Genomic DNA, 20,245 nt, shown 5'->3' with positions numbered 1-20,245 from the left:
GAACATTATTTTATAAATATATTATTTTGTCAAATCGAGAGCTCAAAAATACTATTAAATATGATTAAATTATTAAATACTATTTATTGTAACAGTAACAGATACATGGCACATCATCCAGTCCCTAGTTAGTTCCTCTCGTTCACTCAGAAGTACATGGCTTGTTCACTGCATATTAGTCAACTGCACTGTAAGTATAACAGATACTCTGAGCGCCTAGTAATGGTGTAAGACTTATACCATATGAGGTGGAGTAAAGTTTACTTTTGACTGTACAAGGTTTAGGGTTTTCACCGAAAACTGCATTTTAAGCTTATTTAGAACAGGAAGGAAGGCAGAAATACTGCAACAGCTCGAATAATGAGAGATTTTGTAGTGGTTAACTAGTAGTGCACTGTACATTCTGCTCATTCAGCACCAGTTCAGCAGAACTAATAAAAAATAGGCCTGTTACTACCTGCTTCTCATTAGTCTGCGCTCACATAGGCAGGGTGTGTCTCGATTACACATAAGGGGTTTAAAGCACAAGACTCACTCTACGTACCTGCTGGACCGCAACAGTGGCTGCAATAAATGTTATCTTGTATATACAGACCCACATGTTACATGACATATCGTCTGTGTGCTTGAAGTGGAAAAACCCAGTCCTGATATGTACATGCACTCGTATCATGCTGTCTGTATTAGTCAGTCATAGAAACTGAAAAAACTAAAGTACATGTAAACTCCCCAATTTCTTGCTGTTAGTCAGAGCATAAGACACACGGGACACGGGAGAGGAGATCACAAGGGGTCAGCGCTTGCCTCATCCAGACCTTGTTTAGCTGTGGTGTGGACAGCGCTTACTTCATGATCTAGAGAGGAAAGCCACAACCGTGTCAATGATTAAATGTCAGTTCTGCTGGGAAGTTTTTTAATGTTAGCGTCATGATGTTTCACTTCTCACATATCACTCATATGTGATCACAGTGTGATATGTGATCAATGCACAATGAGTTCTCTGGATGTATTAGAAACCATTTTTCGGAGGAAGCTTCATCACCTGACTGACGTCATCGTAGCGTATTGAAAGTAGTGTTTCCCAGACAAATTCATGTGTAATACTCTGGCTGTTTTGTTCATGTAGATTTCCCAAAAACAAATGTGTAGCATATAAATAATAACAAAAAGCTATAATTTGCAAATCCTTCGAACACTATAGTTTACAGAAAATATAGCAATGGGAAAATGTTATTTATCCTTTATATTGACAAATAGATGTTCATTTAAAAAAAATATCGTGAAATAATTGAAAACTGGAAAAGTCAGCTGTAGTAAGCTTTATTTCTCTGGCAATGAATCACCCTACCTCTGCTCAAAATATGTTGAGCAATGTTATTTCCATGTCTCCATTTTACCACTTCACGGCCCGTGTGGGACGAGCACCACCGTGTGGTCAGAAAAACAAATAACATTTTTATTTTACTTTTGTGTCACTTTTTCTGTATTGAGACCAGGGTTCCAAAAACATAAATAAACGCACAACAAAAAAACTAAAATATTATCCAGATGTAAGGATAAAAGTTTATTTGCAAAAACAAAAAACAAACAAACAAACAACAAATGAAAATAAAAGTACAATACATTCTTAAAACCTTTTCTCTACAAAACAATTTCACAGAAATTACCTCGGAATGTATACTTATTTTTCATTTTGTAAATGTTTCATATATATATATATATCTATATATATATATATATTCTTATATTAATGTGTTTCCTTTATTTTAAATAGTCCCATGTGAATGCAAAATTATGTACAGTGTAGACCTTTTTTTCTGTAGAGGCAAAAAAGGTCTAGAGGGCATTTTGACAATCATATAGTCAATAACAGATCGTTAGTGTTCATCCATATACATGTCCAGCCAAGAGCCCTCCAGCCACTCTTCCTCAATATAAGTGCCATGTTGCATAAACAGAAGGCATTAGGAGCCCGGCCTCCAGCCAAAATAATGGGAGCAGGTGGGGTCCTACTGGACTGCAGCTGCCAGTGACTCTTTATCACACCCTCTGTTCCCACTCAGTAGTCATTCTTAACGATTCTCCTTCTATCTCACCAGTGAACACTTCGTATCACTAAAACCTCAATCAAACATGTCCTTTCTTTTGAGATAATACAATAAACAGTGACACTTCTATGATCCTTTAAAGAGAATATTATTTTCCTCTTTTTACAGTATATCTGAATTTACACTGACTTTACAGCCTGCTGATAAATACCGTTGTATTTCTGCTTGTCTCGGCCCTCGTCAGTCATTAAAGTAGCTTAAAAACTGCCTGCAGCCAAACCCTGATAAAGGCACACATTTGTGAAACAGCCATGCCTTGCACCACTGTGTCCCACACATGAACTGGTCTCCCTTCTGTTAGCGCTTAAAACAAGCTCAAACAGAAGAGTATCTGTATTTTCGACAGCCAAGCATTCCCCGTCTCTGTGGGATTTTAATACGAGAAATGAAGTTTGCAAACAAAAAAATCTGTCAGTAGATCTGAAATGCTCACAAATTCAGTGTTATTGAACAGGAATAGCATGCCAAATGTAAGCACATGCTTAATCCAGATAAATAAAAGTCCCTTGTTAAAAAAAAAAAGAAAAACCCCCTCATCACTTAAAACAAATCAAGTCATAACCAATAGCTTGCATTATTATAAATGCTCTATTTTAAAATTGACATTATAAAATAATATTACAAACAGATACAAACACACAAGTTAGCATGACAAGGAAAAGGATAAAGAAAGGAATAAAATAAAGGTGATACAGAAGGAGAAAGAGGGGCAGAAAGGGATGTATCTGTTTGAGAAAGGGCTTTTTCTGAACGGAAAACTTTCTGTGGTTTATAATATCAGATACAAAGAGGAGTTCAGCACCTCAGTCATTCTAGTCAATGATATTTAACAGGTAGAAGTTGATGTACTGCTTTATCAAACAAAGTGTTCCTCTACTTGAGCTACAACCCTGCGTCTGAATCGCCTGATGAACACGTTGACACACATTCTATTAGGCTCCCGCGTGAGAGCATGTTAGCAAAAAGATCTTAGGTTGTCTCCACATCTCCGTGTTAGAAAAAAAAAAAAGGGGTGCTTTCCGTCATGGCAACACACCCACACACCTATATATACATACCCACACATACAAACACACACGCTCTCTGCTTTCCAGTCTGTCTGAAAACATTGCACCAAAAAGGACAGAGAAAAGGAGAATAAAAATAACTCTTCTCTCTGTACAGTAGTTCAGTCAGTGAGGCAAAGTGATGACTCAGGTCCGTCTGCGTAAAAAGCACGCCTCCAAATTTCAAATTTGGAATCAGTTTCCTCGTACAGACAAATACACAACAGGGTCCGAGGAGTCCCTGAAAGGAGCCTGTTTCGAAAAGGCAGAATTCAGGCAGTGAGCGAGCTCCGACAGGTCTCTCTCTCACACACACAGTGGGTCTGCAGGTAGGTTTAGGATCCTCTGACCAACAGGCTGCGCTATCCCTTGGGAGTTTTTTTGTTTTGGGCATTCCACATGCCTCTCTTGGAGTGGTAGTAGTGAAAGAAGTTCCTCAAGCGTAGTCTTTCTACTTCCAAACCGTTCTGCAGGACCCTAACGAACGAGAGAGACAGAGAGAAGTTTCATTTTTTGTCTCAGATCATATTGCAAATACACTTCTACACTAAAAGATAACCCTGCATATAAGCTGATAACCCTGATTTTCATGTGTTCGTGTACTTCTAAATGAGAATTTGGACATGAACAACATGAACATTAGAATGAAGGTACGCTGTATTTTATTACCTTGAGCGTTTAAACAACACGTTGATAGCTGTGTCCTTGCTTTAAATTACTTCTTTTAAGTCAGGTAAGGTCTTTTTTTTCCCAAGTCAGAAAATTGTGTTATTCTGATACCGCATGAATACATAATAATCTTCGGTTTCTTTAGCTCAAGTTTTGAAATTGCTACAGCTATAATTTCCTCTGCCACAACGCAGATTAAAGGACTAACATTGAAAAATTACAATTTAAAAGATAATTTCCTGATCACTATAAACATAAATGTTCAGCTTTTTAAAGCTTCTTGTGATCTTCCCTTCCTGAGCTGCACTTTCACTAATAATATAAACTTTTACAAAACACAGGGACATTTTTTACAACATGCACTGCTTTTACACAGCTTTTGAGGTTAAATTAGATGTTCACTAGTTTGTTCACTCTGTGTCATACATGCTTTGAGAGTGTTTATGTTGCAGAGCTACCTGTCCAACAGTTCCCAATCCTCTCCACCCCAGCGGTCTTTGAACTCTTCTGTGTTCATCCCTCCAATTTTATCAAAATCTGATTTATAAATTCCAAACAGACCAAAGCCGTTTACCTCCCAGTAACCTTAGAGACAAAAGAAAAGCACTGAGTCATACAGTTTGATGGTGCAGCAACAGGAAAATCTGATGCCTATACATGACTGTACTTCAAAAAGTGTATTTACTACACATATAAAATAAAAATCACATATATCACCGTAACTGGGGAATGAGTTTCAGTGCCCCTTCAAACTAAGTCTTTGTTAATATGTAACACGTGTATTTTTTGTGTGTTACCATCAGGCTCCTGTGGTGAACTACCACAGCTGAGTCTCATGACAATGGGAGCAAAAGCAAGGCGTCCCTCCACGCAGTGCTTCCTGATGCTTTCCAAGATGTTGAGAGGGAAATGGATGTGCAGGTCACACAGGAATACGATGCTGTGGCTGTCCTGTGGGAGAAAATGCAAAGAAATGCTCAAGTATGTTTGCTACATCCAAATGATATCAAAATCCTTCCTTCAACTAGGCAAAAGAAATGTCTGATTTTTGTGTGTGTAAGCTGGTGCAAGACAAGCGGATGTTCACATGCGCTTTACCGCTTTTTACATGGGCTTTTAGGATTAACGAGAGCAGAAGCTCTCTTTAGGTCTGTGCTCGGCATGAGTGGGTTGTCGTCACGTCAACAGCCCATAGGTCATTTAGATATGAGTGACAGTCGTGTCATCCCACCATGACAGCACTGACAGTCAACTGACGGATCAACGTCTGTCCAGACTTCCAGCTGCTCCATTCTCCCATGGGTGGGTATGCATGTGTGCGAGACAGAGACAGCCACAGAATGGTGTAAGGGCACATGCACACAAATAACCTGTGAGAGGGAGTGGATGTGACAGCTATGGCATACATATGACAGAGGATATGCGGCTATCTGTCTAAGGAATTCCCTGTCAGCCACAGCTGGACTCTGTGCGAGAGAGCCAAGGAAGGCAGTAGGAGGCTTGGAGATAAGGGTGAGATCCACAGTCCATGACAGACCAACCTCGCTGTGATGCATTCATTATGCATGAGTGTTCTTTCTGCCTGTCCATCAGCCAGTAAAGGTCATGTGGTCTGTGCAAGCGTCTGACCTTCAGTGAGTGGCTTTTGCCTGCCAGCTCACATATTGTCATCTTCTCTATGTGTGCTTGTTTCACTGACCTCAATAGTGTCCACTCCCATCTGCAGTCCTGCCGAGCGCTCAAAGTTGCCTTCTCTCCTAAGATACTCATATCTGCCAAAACACAAATATATATAAAGCGCGGCAGCCTTCAAAATATTAAAAGTCACAGCACACAGCTCCTCGTGTCACATGCACACACCTTGGCACACTGCTCTCTCGAAGTGCCTGCTCCACGTCCATATCTTCGCTCTCAAAATCCACAATGATGATGCTGAAATTGTCATCTTTTGTCTGCCGGTGAAGATTTTCCATGTCAGAGATGAACTGCTGCACCCAGCGAGCCTGGTTTTTTACTGAAGAACAGTAATACCAAAGGCAAAAGGACAGCAAGTTGAGAAAACAAAGAAAGTATAGGCAAATAAATTATTCATCTGAAGGATGCTGAATCTGCCCTGGATTCACTTTTGACTCACCTGGGACCACAAAGTGTACCATGACATCTTTCCTCCATTGGAGCATGACTGGCTGGCATAGCAGGGGCTTAGCATATGCAGTGCTCCAGGGTGTTGCTGCTGCTCGGCCAGACGACTTGGTGGGAGGAGGAGGAGGCGGTGGGGTGGTGAGGCTGGGAGTGGCAGTGGAGAGGGCCGAAGCCGGTGCTGAGGCAGGGGCAGAGTCTGTGTTCTCTAAACTTTCCTCCCCCTGCTTGCTGCGGTGTAGGAGCAGGTAAATGTATTCTGAAAGGCGTACCACGCTACGTCCTCTCTCCATAAGCTCCAGCTCCACGAGGTACCGGTTCCCTCTTGCCGAGTCACGCCGCTTTTCAACGTTGATAATTCGCAACAGGGTGTAGATCCTAGGGCAGACAGACAGAAAATATTGAAAATACACAGAGAGGTTGCACATATAGAATACAACGTTTTACATCATTGGCACAAGTGGATTAATTATTGTTTGTGTGTACAAACCACTTCAAAAAAGCTGATTCTCATTATCTGTGGCACATTGAATTTAGCATGGATGATGAAAATAACAACAGAGAAGCTACTTCACACAAATAACATCGAGCTTTGCAAGAACTACTGAAGAAAATTGTAATCAGCATACTGAAGACTGAGAGCAAGACTTCAAAGCACCAGGACATGAGCAATATGTTGCAGCAAAATTACCTTTTGCTTTATATAACGATTAGCATAAGTACCACACCTAAACTAACAAGGATGCAGGGAAACATAGACCTTGTCTGTTTTATTTCATTTTGCCATGCTTACCCCCCATTGTGCTCATTGAGTTTCTCCATGTACTGTGCCAGCACGTCCACCACCTCGCTCTCTGCTAGCTGCAGGTTCCCAGACACATTACAGCGCAAGTCATTCCAGTCAGAGCGCAGAAGCTCAAAGTCCATCGGATTGACCGAGAAAGTCCTCTGCCAGTTAATGCTCTCCTCTGCCCAACCTGGCCGAGCCTCCACCTCCTCGTAGCTGTAATCTGACATTTCACCCTCCTCTGGCTCTGGCTCGGGGTCGGGATCAGGATTAGAGTGGTTTGTTTCTTGGTCGATATCTGGAGGGTTGGGGTCTGGCTGCTGCTGGGACTCTGTAATCTCTGAGGTTCGCAGGTAAGAAGTAACCCGTGATTGACCTTGGATTGTGTTGTCTGTAAAGTTTAATCTTGGTGGGGTAACAGAGGGATGAGGGGGACCGCGGTGAGAGGACGGTTCGATTAGGTGGTGTTCTTTACTGGGTGGGTCAGCCATGATAGTAGTCTTTAAATCCCGGTGCTCTCCTTTGCTTTTGCTTTTCTCTGGCGTTCTTGCCCCTGTTGCCTTGTTAGAAGACTTTACCACACTTTCATTGTGTGTGTTGGTGCTTCCATTGTGAGGAGAAGCCTTACCTTCTTTTATAGGGGGGTTAGGCCAGAGCTGAGGCGCACTAATCAGACTCCTACTTCCTGTTACGCCTCCCCCACCACGTCTCCTGGCACCCAGGTTTACCAGCCTGGTGGTCTTTCCAGTCTGATACAAAAAGACTCCTGGGAAAACCTCTCTAGGGTGGCGAGATGCCCTCTCGTCCCTCCTCTCTCGCCGCTGCTCCCTCTCCTTCTCTCTCTCCCTTGCAGGCTTGGGCCTGGTGATGTAGATCTTGTTCTCCTCTCTCTTCTCTTTTTTGCTCCCGGGAAGCCTATCGTGGAGGTTGTTGCCATGTGCAGAGTTGCTGAGGATCTGCCTGGCTCGGCTAGCAAGGGCAGAGAGGGACGACTTTTGGGGAAAGAGAAGAGAAGACTTGCTGAGTTTAGTCCGTGTGTCAACTCCCCTGTCTTCTCCGCCACCTGTTCCTCCGCCTTTCCTGGCAGGGTCTAGTTCTGCAGAATCAGTGTGGACCCAGGACAGAGAGCGACCCCTAACCACGCTTTCGATATCAGGCTGAAGAACCCTTGCTTCGATGTTTTCAAGTCTCTTCCCCGTGTCTTTTCTCATATTCTCCCTTGTATGATCTCTCCCCCAGTCTCTGTCCAAATCCCTATCCATCTGTCTGTCTCTGCGAGGAAAACGCCTCCTTTCTCTGTGCTGTATGATACTGTTGACTGGGCCCTCATCTTCTTCATCATTAGGATCCTCCTTCTCTTTCTCCTTGTCTCGGCCAGCTGGTGTGGGCTCAGACTTTGATTGCCGATAGGAGGGATTTGAAGTATGGCTGGTCTGGCTTGGATAAGAGGGCTTCTTGGGTGACTGTGTGCCAACAATCTCTGCCTCATCCTCTGTATCTACCACCTCCTCCTCCTCTAGGAAATCTGGGGACACGAAAGAGACTTAAAGTTGAATGAGAGTCTGTACGTGTGCAGTTGGGTGCATGTGTTTGCTCATTATTAGTTACCATCTGGGTTCGGGAAGAAGAACGGCCTGTCATCTTCTTCCTCATCCATCTTCATATATTTGTAGAAACCAAACCTGGCAGACAAAACAAGAGGCAGCACAGGCACACGCACACACACGGCCACATGCATTAACAGAAGGTTGAAGTTTCGATGTGCCTTGCAGCATAATACACTTAATCTCTTAGTGAGGGGTCACATGAATCACTGCCATCAGATTCACAGACACTTGAACACTTATTCTGCATAATCAGTGTACGCGCTCATATATACAAGACAAAGACAAATGTTCCCATACCTCCCTAAGAGATAAAAGTAATAATGCCCTTACTTCTCCAAGTAGATAGGGGACTCTCTGTAGAAACACTTGTTTTCTCGCTCCATGTGGGTGAGGCGCGTGAAGTCATTAGGGTAGACGAAAGACAGATAGACCTGATAAACAGAGACATGTCAATCAAAAATGCAATCGCCCCAGAAAACAGTGACAGGAGGAAAAGTTAGGTTAAACTATGTGCACTTTGTGACAGTGTTTAATTACAACCAGTCACTTTATATAATGCTGCATTTTGTTAAGGTCATTCTTGTCTAATCTGAAATGGATTTGCTGTGTAACTTGCATCTCTCTCTCATACCAGTTATCGTTCATCTTTGCAGATGTTGCAGTAACCTGTGCTGCCCTAAAGGGGGGAGCAGTGCTCAACACTGCCCTCCACTTACTTTGTTTATGCTGTGCTTGACACAAAGGGAGAGATGCAGTGGCGATATCCAAATCAGCACAGATGTAGCTTCTCTGTTTCTCTGTTTGCTGCGCAGTTGATCGGGATATTACACTGGGAATACTTTTTAAGGGCCACTACCATATCTGGTCACATTTCTGATGACCCCGCTAGTCTACTTTTAGCAACAGCTGACTGTCGAAAAATAAAAGCTGATTCGAACAAAAGCGTCACTCTTTTTGTGACCCAGATGGAAAGTGACTTACGAACTGCAGGCCCTGGTATCTGGCAATGGGGAAATCTTTGACTACATAGGTTGGAGAGTAAAGACAGGCCGGAAGAACGTTTTCCAGTCGAGAGGGATCAATCATAGGGGCTGAGAAGAGACAGAGAGTGACAGGAAGAGGCAGGCAGTTATTCAACAACTAGGCCAAACCAATGTGTGTATAGAACACTTAAATAAATGAATAAATAAAAATCTAAGAGTCAGATAGGTGAGTGATGAAAAAAAAGCAGGAAAATCCAGAAAAAATGGAACACAGCCTACTGGATGAAATTACAGTCTGAATACAGCTAAGATGACAACTGCAGACAATCGAGCCAGACAATCAGGCATTTAGAGAAAACGACAGGCCAGAAAATCAGGATGAAGACAGAGAAAGAGGACAGCCTGAAATGATGAATGGCAGATTTACTGCTATAGAAGGTGTCCCTGGGATCCGGCTTCAGCATATCAGCTCCATGCAGGATGGTACGGCCTCCCTCCAGACCCTGAGGCTGTGTCTCCTCTGGGAGACGGATGTGACTGGCCAAGGTCTGAGGGATGTGGTCCACACTGTTCATCTTCAGATTGGACTCATCTGGAAAAAAAGCAGTGAAGAGACATTAAGTTAGAGTCAGCGGAAAAGAGAAAGATTCTTTATCTCATTTCCTTTTTTATGCTCCTCACAATGGACAAATTTGATATTTAATGTTTAAAAGAAGATATGATTTGGGCCACAATTACAGCAAAATCGCTACCATCTATGATGAGGTGGCGACTGAGGAAGGAAGAGACAGAAGGAGAAGCAGAGGGGAGATGGCACAAAGGAAGCAGAGGAAGAGGAGGAGAACCCTAACAAAAGCTGAAGTGAAGGATCAGAAAAAAGTTGAAGCAAACAAAAGCAGAACAGAGCCGAGTCATAATTATACCAATCGATAACAGGGTAGGAGGAGAGCGCACGCGTGATTAATGGCATGTCAGTGGCAATGCCTGATGGGAGAAGTGCTTTATAATTAACAGGGTGGTCAGCATAATTTTTATCCTCACGAGGGTGAATTGTGTCCACCATCTTTCTCTCTTTTTTTCCCAAACAATAAGATATCTGTTGATCACACTGCTGGTTTTTACTACACACAAGTCTTGCAAATGTTGACTAATGGGCTCGTTGATCAGCAAAATAATGGAACCCCTTTTTCTTCCTGTGAAAAAATTGCATCATTTTTCATATATTTGTATTATCATCAAAACCACAGCATTCATTTATGTGCAGCAGAGATATTGAGATGGATCTTTGCAACAAAAACAAAGGAAACCAAAGAAAAAAATGCTTGTTTAACTTTACACATTTATAGCAACTAAGTTGACTGCATCTTTGGTGTTTTTTCACTTAAATTATGAAACATAATCTGTGGCATTATTACACAAATGGAGCTTCCAATTCAGGTTGTGCCAGTAAGAATTTATTTTGAAACTATAGACAGAAAAACACTTGCATGAGCAGAGGGAAGCGTGGCACAATGAAAGACATAAAAATAGCTTGGGATAGTTTTTCAGGTACATAACAAAATACCTCTAAATTTATGTGCAAGTATTCCACTTATACAATGCAACACTGATTGCAGAATCAAAGTCCTACAACTTTAACTGGTGTCCCAGAGCAAAGAGATGCATGTTTTTGCTCAAACAGGAAGGATTATTAAATAATTTCCAGAGTGAGTGAATGGAAAAAACAACTGAGGGAGGCAGAGTGACATGAGGGAGGAGAAGGGATGGATGGGTGGAGGACGGGAGACAGATGAGGAGATGGTAATGCTCGAATCCAGCAGGTGACCTCATATATGGTACGAGGCTTCATTCCTCTCTGTCACAGCTTGTCATAAACAAGAAGACAGGATTTGGCATGCATCCACATAACACTGCAGCTTTGCCCAAGATGACAACTCCACACATCATTTTCTGTGCAGCTGGCATTTCCCCCTGTTAACGATGCTGAATCTTTGTGACACATTACTATTCTTGGAGCTATAAAGGTTAGACATCTACTCTGGAGATAGTGTTCTCATTTCTGCTAAGAATGACACCTATGGAAGAAAATAGATCATCTATTAGATCCTGAAACTTCTCTTTAGCCGCACGTAGGGAATACATGCTGTGTTCTCAAACTGACATCTGCAGTGAACCCACAGAAGAACATTTTGGTTTAAATAGGTTGTTTCTATGGCATGATTGAGCCTTTCCTTTTGGCAAGCTCTCAGCTGAGCATTTTCAGCAGATTTTCTATTAACAAAGTCCAGTGTGTAAATGCCAATAAATACAAAAAATTAATCATGAAATTATTAGATTCCACGACAAGATGACACAAATTTGATGAATTGCTCTTACCTGTGTAGAGGGAGATGTAGGCCGAGTCTATCACTTCATATTTCAGACCAGGCAGGAACGGACGCCACTGTGTGTGAGAGCAGAGAGTGAGAGAAAAGGGACTGAGCGAGAAAACTAAATGCCAACATGTTCAAAGTATACGGCGAGCAGAAATCGTCCATCAGTCTTTGCTGCCTGAGCTGTGACACTCTGTGTTATTGATCTTAACAACATCACAGGATCGATCTGAAGCAGGGTTTTTCTATAAACACACATAGTTGAAGACAGAAGAGGAAACAGAATAAAGAATGTAGGACATATACATCCTTACAAAAGGTGTAAGCAAGGAAAGGAAACAAGAGGAAAATGACAAACAAAGAAAATAGACCATGAACAAAGAGACAACATGGCTGTATGGATAAGACGGGGATGAGTAGGTGTAGAAAAACGATGTAGTAATGACCTGAAAACAGCAGCGAGAGAGAGAAATAAAAAGGGGATGAGAAAGAGACAGAGAGGCAAGCTACAATTCTTTTAAATAGATTTCACAATTACCTCGTCACTTCTAGTTACCAAGGATATAATCACAGGAGACAGGTCATTTTCCAACCCTCAGCTTGAGAATACAAATATAAACACCCTCCTCAGGCTTATGCAAATGCCCCCAGTGTATGCACGGCATAAAAACATGCACACTGTTTTGGATTTTAGGGCATTTTATCACAAATGAAGCGCTGAGTGTAGCACCAAATTCTGAAATTAGAAAGGCATTTACAACATCTACAGTGCTGCGAAACAGTGTTTCTCCCTCTACCGTATTGGTTCCTTTTTTTCTGGCTATTTGTCACATATTTGGCAAAATTAACCCAGATAAATAAAAACTCTTTGAAATAAAGTTGGCTCCTAGAACCTGGATGTTGACGTATCCTCGGGCAGGATGCAGAACCCCAAGTTGCCTCTGAGAGCGTGAAAGTTAAAAGTGCTTAGGCATAGAAAAAAAAAGCATTCGTGTGAATGAGATTTGGAGTAAGAAAGCACTTCGAGTGCTCAAATTGAGTAGAAAAGTGCATATAAGCACCAGTCCATTTACCATTTATCACTTTAACCTAATAACTGGTTCTGCTACCTTTGGCAGCAAGAACTGCAAGCATCAAGCATTTACGATAACTACCGATGAGTCTTTCACAAGGCTGTGGAGACGTTTTCAGCCCACTCTCCTTTGCACAAGTGTTTTAATTCAGACACACTAGAGGGTTGAATATTTTTTTCCCTTAAAACATAAAATCACCATTTAAAAACAGCACTTTGTATTTCTTCGGGTTATATTTATCTATTATTAAAATATGTTGTGGATCTAAAACTTTTAAATGTGACATATATACAAAAAGTACAAAATCAGAAAGGCAGAAAATGCTTTTTCACGGCACTGTATACTGTATGCAAATGATACACGCCAATAAAGCATTGTTTCAGAAACACACATAACCGCAGAAGTGCATGTAGTGCATTAAAGAACAATAAATAAGGACACAGGGTAACATCATGCAGAAAAGCACCAGGGGGTGGCCCAGCAGGCCAGCAAAGGCTTCACTATCTTGCTGTCATTTCAGGGTGATCGTCTTCAAGGTCAAGCCAGAAGGCTCCACAACCCAACTCCAGGAGGGACAAAAAAAAAAAGTGGACACCACATATTCAGTGTAAAATGCAGCCAACCTTTCTGTTATTCTTACACGCCAGAACACACAGCAAAACTCGAGTGATCATCCATTCAACACTAAAAAATACATGAATCAATCCTATTTCAAGGTTTACTTTCCTTTTTCGCATTACTTTTAATCACATGTCACAGTCTTATTTTGGAGCTCTTTTTCTGCGTCTCGCCACTTTGTTTCACTGTAGGCTGTAACTGCGTAGCTGCATTTCTGGAATGTATAATGAAAAACAACAAAAAAACAGACCCGTTTGTTTTCGCCAAAGAAATGCAACTCAAAATGGCTCAGCTTTACAGGTCAAAGCTGCAAGCGAAAGATGTTGTGAAATTTAAAATGAGAGACAATGACAGTTGATGCTTTGACTTGTGGCTCGGAGCGTGTTTCAGCAGTGCGTTTAGGAAGAATGTCAACAACCCTTTCCAGAGCTCAGTGGAGCACAGCACCGCTGATGTGTCATCAGCCTTAAGTGAAGATGAGGAACACAACACTTGTGCTCCTGCAGGGCCCATTTTCTAAATATGTGAACTTCTGTTCATTGGCTGACCTCATATATTTGCTAATGAATTCCTCCAACCCAGCGAGTGTGCGTGTGCATGTGTGGAGACACACAGCATCTTTTATGAAAGCGTAAATGTAGTGTGTCTTGTGTGTACAGGTGTGTTTACTTTAAAACACTTTTGACAGGAAACAGCAGGAAAAAGCAGAGGTGCGCTCACTAGCCCTGCAAGTTCAAAAGAAAGGGGGAGAAAAAAAATCAATATCCAAGGGGAAATAATAAAAAGTACCAACAGTGGAAACAAAATGACAATGAACAACAGGCAGTGTTGTTTCACACAGGCTAGACCACCGACTGATATATAAAGGTTTGATTCTGTTTTCAATCTGATGATCAAAAGAAGGTTTTAATCCTTCTTAGTGTATGGTTTGATACCAAACCGAATAACACACGCAGCTTTTGTTATTTGTTTTTATCATTCAACGATTAGGAGTTTATTGCTTCTGAGAAGACTGACTGCTGGCTGCTGTATTTGTTACCTTAATTCAATCAGTTGCACCAGAGCCCAACGCTCTATCGATAAAAAGTTGTTTTGTTAATGTGACACATAAGTAGAAATGACATAATGAAAATAACTGACCGCTTCAAGTTTACATACAAACCACTTGAGATTTGTGGTCAAATAAAATTAACAGAAATTAAGCACTTTATTTGTTTGATTTATTCTTGCGAATAATGACTTTTATGCTAGTACTAGCTCACCTTGGTACATTTAAAAGGTTGTCAATTTCCATTTGTTCGACTGAGGACAGAGAGGTTCATTGTGTTCTTTGTATAGCTCATCTCTTGTTTCCTCCATGTCGTACATAGCAGAACAAGACAGATGTTAACAAGCCTGATGAAGCCTGCCTTAGGGGAAAAGGCAAGAAGAGAGCGGCGCTACCCTGATGTTATTTGCAACCCCAATTCCAAAAAAGTTGGGATGATGTGTAAAATAAACACAAAATGTAATGATATGCAAATCTTATGAACCCATATATCATTCACAACAAACACAGAAAGCATATGAAATTTGTAAATTTAAAAAATATTAGCTCACTTAAATTTGATGGTGGCAACATACCTAAAAAAAAAAAGATTACTACTATGTTTAATCCTCTTTTCTGTTAACAACAGTTTGTAAGCATCTGGGAACTTAGCAGACCAGTTTGCTGGACTGTTGGAGGATGAATGTTATCCCATTCTTTTTGCTGCTCAGCAGTCCTGGGTCTTCTTTGTCATAATTTTTTATTTCATGATGTATTCTTGAATGCACGCAAAGCCAGTTCGGCACTCATCTACTACAAAGCCATTCTCTTGTAACAGTTGGACTATTCAGTTTAGCAGCGTCTTGCTGCAAGGACTTCCCTAAAGAAAAAAGCAGTCTTGATTGGAGTATATGCTGCTCTAAAACCTGTATATAACTTTCAGCACTGATGGTGCCTTAACCAGACCTGTTGCCAGTTAACCTAATCATCTGCAAAATGTTCCTCCAGCTGTTTTGAGCACAGTTTCCCTTTCCAGCTTTCCTTTGCCCCTTGTTCCAGAGTTGGGGGTGTGTAGACATGTTTCTGTCATCAAACTCCAAATGAGCTAACATTTTTCATGAAGTAGTAAAATGTTTTAAACTGATATGTTTTCTATGTTCTATTGTAAATTAAATATTGGTTTATGAGATTTGCAAATCTTAGCTCCACCAAGGATTTAATGTTTTTGGTAGAATTTGTATTCATAGGCATCATTCTGCCTATAAATACAATAGCTCGTTTTACATGTATTCTGATAAAACTTTGTAGAGGTGTAGAATGGAGTCACATAAACAATCCATGAAAATTTGGTTTACATCGAACAAGGTCTTCAAGATTAACTCAATGATTTATTGGTTGAAAATTGATTAAAAACCTTCTAACTTAGACATTAAAAGAAATGTGGTGTGTACTGTCAACATATAAAAAGCACCGTATAAAACCTCTGACCTCTTCTTTGAGTTCAAAAGATTGATCTGAAGGTCAAAGTGATATTAATGCTATTTAAAACTAAGTTTCTTATAATTATTCTGATATAATATAATAGGCTAAAGTTACTCATATCCAGTTATTTACAGATCAATGCCTATTAAACATTACTACTTCTACATAATATTTGTGTAATTAAAGTAAACACCTGTCATCCCACCATGCAATTTTGTCATGCAATTTTAAATAATTACTTGTTGTTTAAATATGCAAATTACCTAATATGAGTGGTTACAATAACATACATTGATTGTTGTCCAAGTCGAACTGTCAGACAGAAAGCACTGAGAAATGGGTCAAGGCTAGAACAGAGATAGAGGATGGTAAATAATATATTATCTTAGGAAGGCTTGTTTGTTTTTATGTGTCCTTTGTTAACTGCCCAGGGGTATAATTTAATCATAAATGGATGGAGACGAAAGCAGCTCAAGAAAAAGGCTGTGGTAAGCAGGCCCTATTATATCCATTAGGAAAATAGCTCTGAAATCACGCTGTGCATTCTTTTCAGGTTCTTATATAGTACGAGAAAGCTTGGTTTTTATTACTGAAGTAAAAAGGTTTCATTTTTTGTTACACTTAACGTGACTTTTAAACAAATGTATTTCATTTTTAAACAGATTTTGTGTCTACACCACATGTTTTAGTTTTCCTGGAGTAGCCTTCATAATTTCCTGTAAATGTTTTAAATGTTAATCATGAAAGATCTCATTTTAATAATGTGACAAGTGCGTTGGAAGCAGAGGGATCATATGTGAGGTGAAAGAAAAGGCAAGGAAATATTGCCTATACTGATGAGATGCAAGAAAAGTTGCTTTGGTCGGAAGAGAGAAAGTGTGAATTTTAACACTGGCAGTAATTGAAAGTACTGTGGAGCTGTGGTGCTGCCCATTGACAAGCGCCTGGCAGCAGAGCATCAAGGAGAGACTCCTGACAGGCTCTGAACAAATATCTCCCCAACAGAGCATAGCAGAAACAAAGGACTGCTGGTGTTTTGATGCTATGCTGATACTGTTGCACAAACTTCATAAAATGAAAGCTGACCAGGATGCAGACAGCCAAAAAACTAAGTAAAACACTAAAAACCATGAAAACAAAGATTTAAGCCCATGAATGATTATACTCTTATTTCAATTGACAAGTAAACAGAGTTAAACATTTACATTCTAGAGGATAAATGCCACTTTCCATTCCCAGTCAGTGACACGAAGTGGTTTGTTTCTCCACGTCATATCATCTTGTTTTGCCTGGGGATGAAGGGACAACATTCAAAGGGAGATGAAGAGGTGGATACAGAGACGGGGTGTTTAATTTTCTCAGTTAAATTATACATTAACCAAAATCTCTTAGACCAGACATTTCCAATAGACAAATGAGTCCAATATCCATAGCAATTACGGGGATGTTGTAGTGATTGTGTCTACAGCGACTCAATGTGTGCTCTGAGGGGAAACTAGTTAGTCACACTAAAAATCACACAGGTTTCAAATCAAGGCAAATGTACATGACAAAAAACACTGCAGCTACATAAAGAAAAATGAATAAAAATGGGTGTGCAGGTAATTTGGATTAAAAAATGTTTACTAGAAAAGACCAAAGCAATGAAGTGCCAGACATGAATGACTCAGTGAGCGCAACAAGTGTGAAAAGTCTGAACTAATCAAATAGTTACATACAAATGAAAAACAATCTGTTTCTAATACATAAAATGGAATATATATATATACATACATACATACATACATACATACATACACACATATATATACATATATACATATATATACTAGGGGTGCAACAATACACAAAATTCACGGTTCGGTTCGATACTTTGGTGTCACGGTTCAATATTTTTTCGATACAAAAAAAATGTTCATGCCTTTTTAATTTGTCATTTATTAAATTTTCACGGCACATTCCGCACCACATCTCTGTGCGTTCATCATTTGTTTGAAGCCAGCTCACTTCCTGCAACTACTTTTCCGAGAATATGCGCTTCTTTTGTGGTTCGGACTCCTTCTGACATTTCTTTGGAGGTGGAGGAACATCACAGTAATTGCTTAAAGGAGCTTCTTCGACATCTTTAAGAGTTCTAAACAAATGTCTGTCCTCCTCCTTAAAATCGTATGTATGCAAACACGCGTTGCAACTTCTTATCTTGTGCCCATTTTTTATTTTGACAGCAAATGCGCACCTTCGGACCACTTATGAGCAGCCCTGGTTATTTCGCTTGTCATATTGCAGCCACAGAAATTCTTTTGTCCATGAAACCATAAAGCTGCACTTTCTTTTTGCCTTATGGTCTGATTTGTCATAACTTTTCCGTTTTGTGGTAAGTTTTTCTTTGGCTGTCACTTCTTCACCCTGACCTGTCTTATTTGGCTCAGCAGAACTAAAATATTGTGGCGAGCTCAGACAAGAAGGAGACGGAGGTATCGTTTGGTCTTGCTTCCCGTGAGCTAGCCAGGGAGCACAGCCGTTTATTGACATCTGCAGAAGAACACTGCCGCTAGCTAACTGCTCAGCGCGGCAACAGCACAGCAACAACAACAACACCACCACACAGGGCGCCCTCTGACCCCGGAAGGACACACCGTGGCAGCGAGAGGGCGTCACCCGTCACTATGGCAACATAAACAAAACATAACTGTACAAACAGAACCCCGAACAGCCCTGACCCGCTACATAGCCCCCACCTAAGGGGTCAGTCGTCCCCGACGACCCCATTACCCCACACAAAGTCATGCAAATGTCCAGGTGCCTTCTTTTGGCGCACCGGCCGGTCACGACCGGCGGGGTAAAAGTCACTCGGGTCAGAACATGGGGTGCCACCATCATCCCACTTCTGACACCAATGTGGCGAGCTCAGACAAGGAGGAGACGGAGGTATCGTTTGGTCTTGCTTCCGGTGAGCTAGCCAGGGAGCACAGCCGTTTATTGACATCTGCAGAAGAACACTGCCGCTAGGTAACTGCTCAGCGGGCAACAGCACAGCAACAACAACAACACCACACAGGGCGCCCTCTGACCCCGGAAGGACACACCGTGGCAGCGAGAGGGCGTCACCCGTCACTATGGCAACATAAACAAAACATAACTGTACAAACAGAACCCCGAACAGCCCTGATCCGCTACAATATATATCCTGCTGCTTTTACACACGCACTCACATAATGCTCAGCGATTCTCTGCACGATCAACCTCTCACATGTTTAAGCTTGCTGCAGGAGATTTCACTTGTCATGTTTGCATAGTAAGCTAACGATTGATAAGACAACGTCAGAGGAATTGGTGCGCAAATTATCATCACTCACCAATCAGTGCTGTTGCTCTCTATACACAGTTCGCGTGATTGCAAAGTGAAAGCAAAAAACAAGCGCAAATTCAAACGCATTTCAATATGTCACATATTGACAGTGGCTCACCGATGCCAATGACATAATTACCCGGCTACATTTCCGAAAGAATGCAAAAGCATTGACATAGATTTTTCATTCCTACAATAGCCCAACGGGCAGGGTAGCCCATCTGAAAAAAATCGCTAGCCCCAGGACGTCGGGCTAGCGATTTTGCGAGCCCTGTATCTGATTGAGGAATCACTCATCTTTGGAAAAGAGAGTTTATTACAGAGAAATGCCTCTTTCCAAAATAAAAGCTATACTATACGCTTCTTCTGGGCTATATTCTCAGCAGCATAAAGAGAATCATATGCTAACAGCTGTCTAAATGACTCGGTTAAAGTTAGTAGCATGCTTGTTGTTTTTGTCTTTGCACTAGGATGATGTAAATGTGCAGTCATATTCGTTGTGTTCCCACTAGTGCTTTCAGGTTAATCTCGTTGAAATGACCTTAACGCTACAACACGGCAAATCTCCGTTAACGAGCTACCGCCGATCGCCCTGTGCATGGGGCTAGACGGCCAACACGTTAACGAGCTAACTGCGCTAACACACTAGTTCCCACCTATGTAATTGAGCATTGCATGGCACATCCAACATACTGTTTTACTTTAGTCCATGACTCGCTTACCTTCAGGGTCATAGTCACATGAAAACCAAAATAATTCCAAACGCCAGATCTGAAAGAGAGTGGGGGAGGTCCATGTTGCAAGGAGAGCTTAACTTCTGTCTTGCTAGCTTGCCCTGCGCTCTTCCTTCTGACTATGCTGTCTGTGTTGAGCGCTCAGTGGATCTGCGCTCGACAGTGCAGCCTAGGCGGAGTAGTCGAACGCAGATTCACTGAGCGCTCAACACAGACAGCATCGTCAGAAGGAAAGTTGATAAAATAAATTA

The 20,245-nt window shown here is 41.3% G+C and overlaps 1 protein-coding gene across 1 annotated transcript in view; it reads right to left on the bottom strand.

The window, feature by feature from the left end:
• Positions 1-1,540: 1,540 nt before the first annotated feature.
• b4galnt4a (beta-1,4-N-acetyl-galactosaminyl transferase 4a) overlaps positions 1,541-20,245 on the bottom strand; it is a 151,928-nt gene continuing 133,223 nt past the window's right edge. Inside the window, exons 9-20 of the mRNA XM_085281730.1 lie at positions 11,716-11,782; positions 9,767-9,931; positions 9,338-9,447; positions 8,687-8,787; positions 8,358-8,431; positions 6,756-8,274; positions 5,958-6,340; positions 5,684-5,837; positions 5,523-5,595; positions 4,621-4,774; positions 4,282-4,408; positions 1,541-3,631 (exon numbers count right to left, since the gene is read on the bottom strand). Coding sequence (XP_085137856.1) covers positions 3,517-3,631; positions 4,282-4,408; positions 4,621-4,774; positions 5,523-5,595; positions 5,684-5,837; positions 5,958-6,340; positions 6,756-8,274; positions 8,358-8,431; positions 8,687-8,787; positions 9,338-9,447; positions 9,767-9,931; positions 11,716-11,782 — 3,042 coding nt within the window. The 3' untranslated portion in view covers positions 1,541-3,516. The remainder of the gene's footprint in view (positions 3,632-4,281; positions 4,409-4,620; positions 4,775-5,522; positions 5,596-5,683; positions 5,838-5,957; positions 6,341-6,755; positions 8,275-8,357; positions 8,432-8,686; positions 8,788-9,337; positions 9,448-9,766; positions 9,932-11,715; positions 11,783-20,245) is intronic.

This window comes from Mchenga conophoros, linkage group LG7, assembly GCF_057382185.1.
Source record: "Mchenga conophoros isolate Kocher_MC1m ecotype Shallow Benthic linkage group LG7, M_conophoros_male_GT1.1, whole genome shotgun sequence".
Classification (NCBI taxonomy): Eukaryota; Metazoa; Chordata; class Actinopteri; order Cichliformes; family Cichlidae; genus Mchenga; species Mchenga conophoros.
This window is presented reverse-complemented; position numbering and strand designations above follow the sequence as displayed.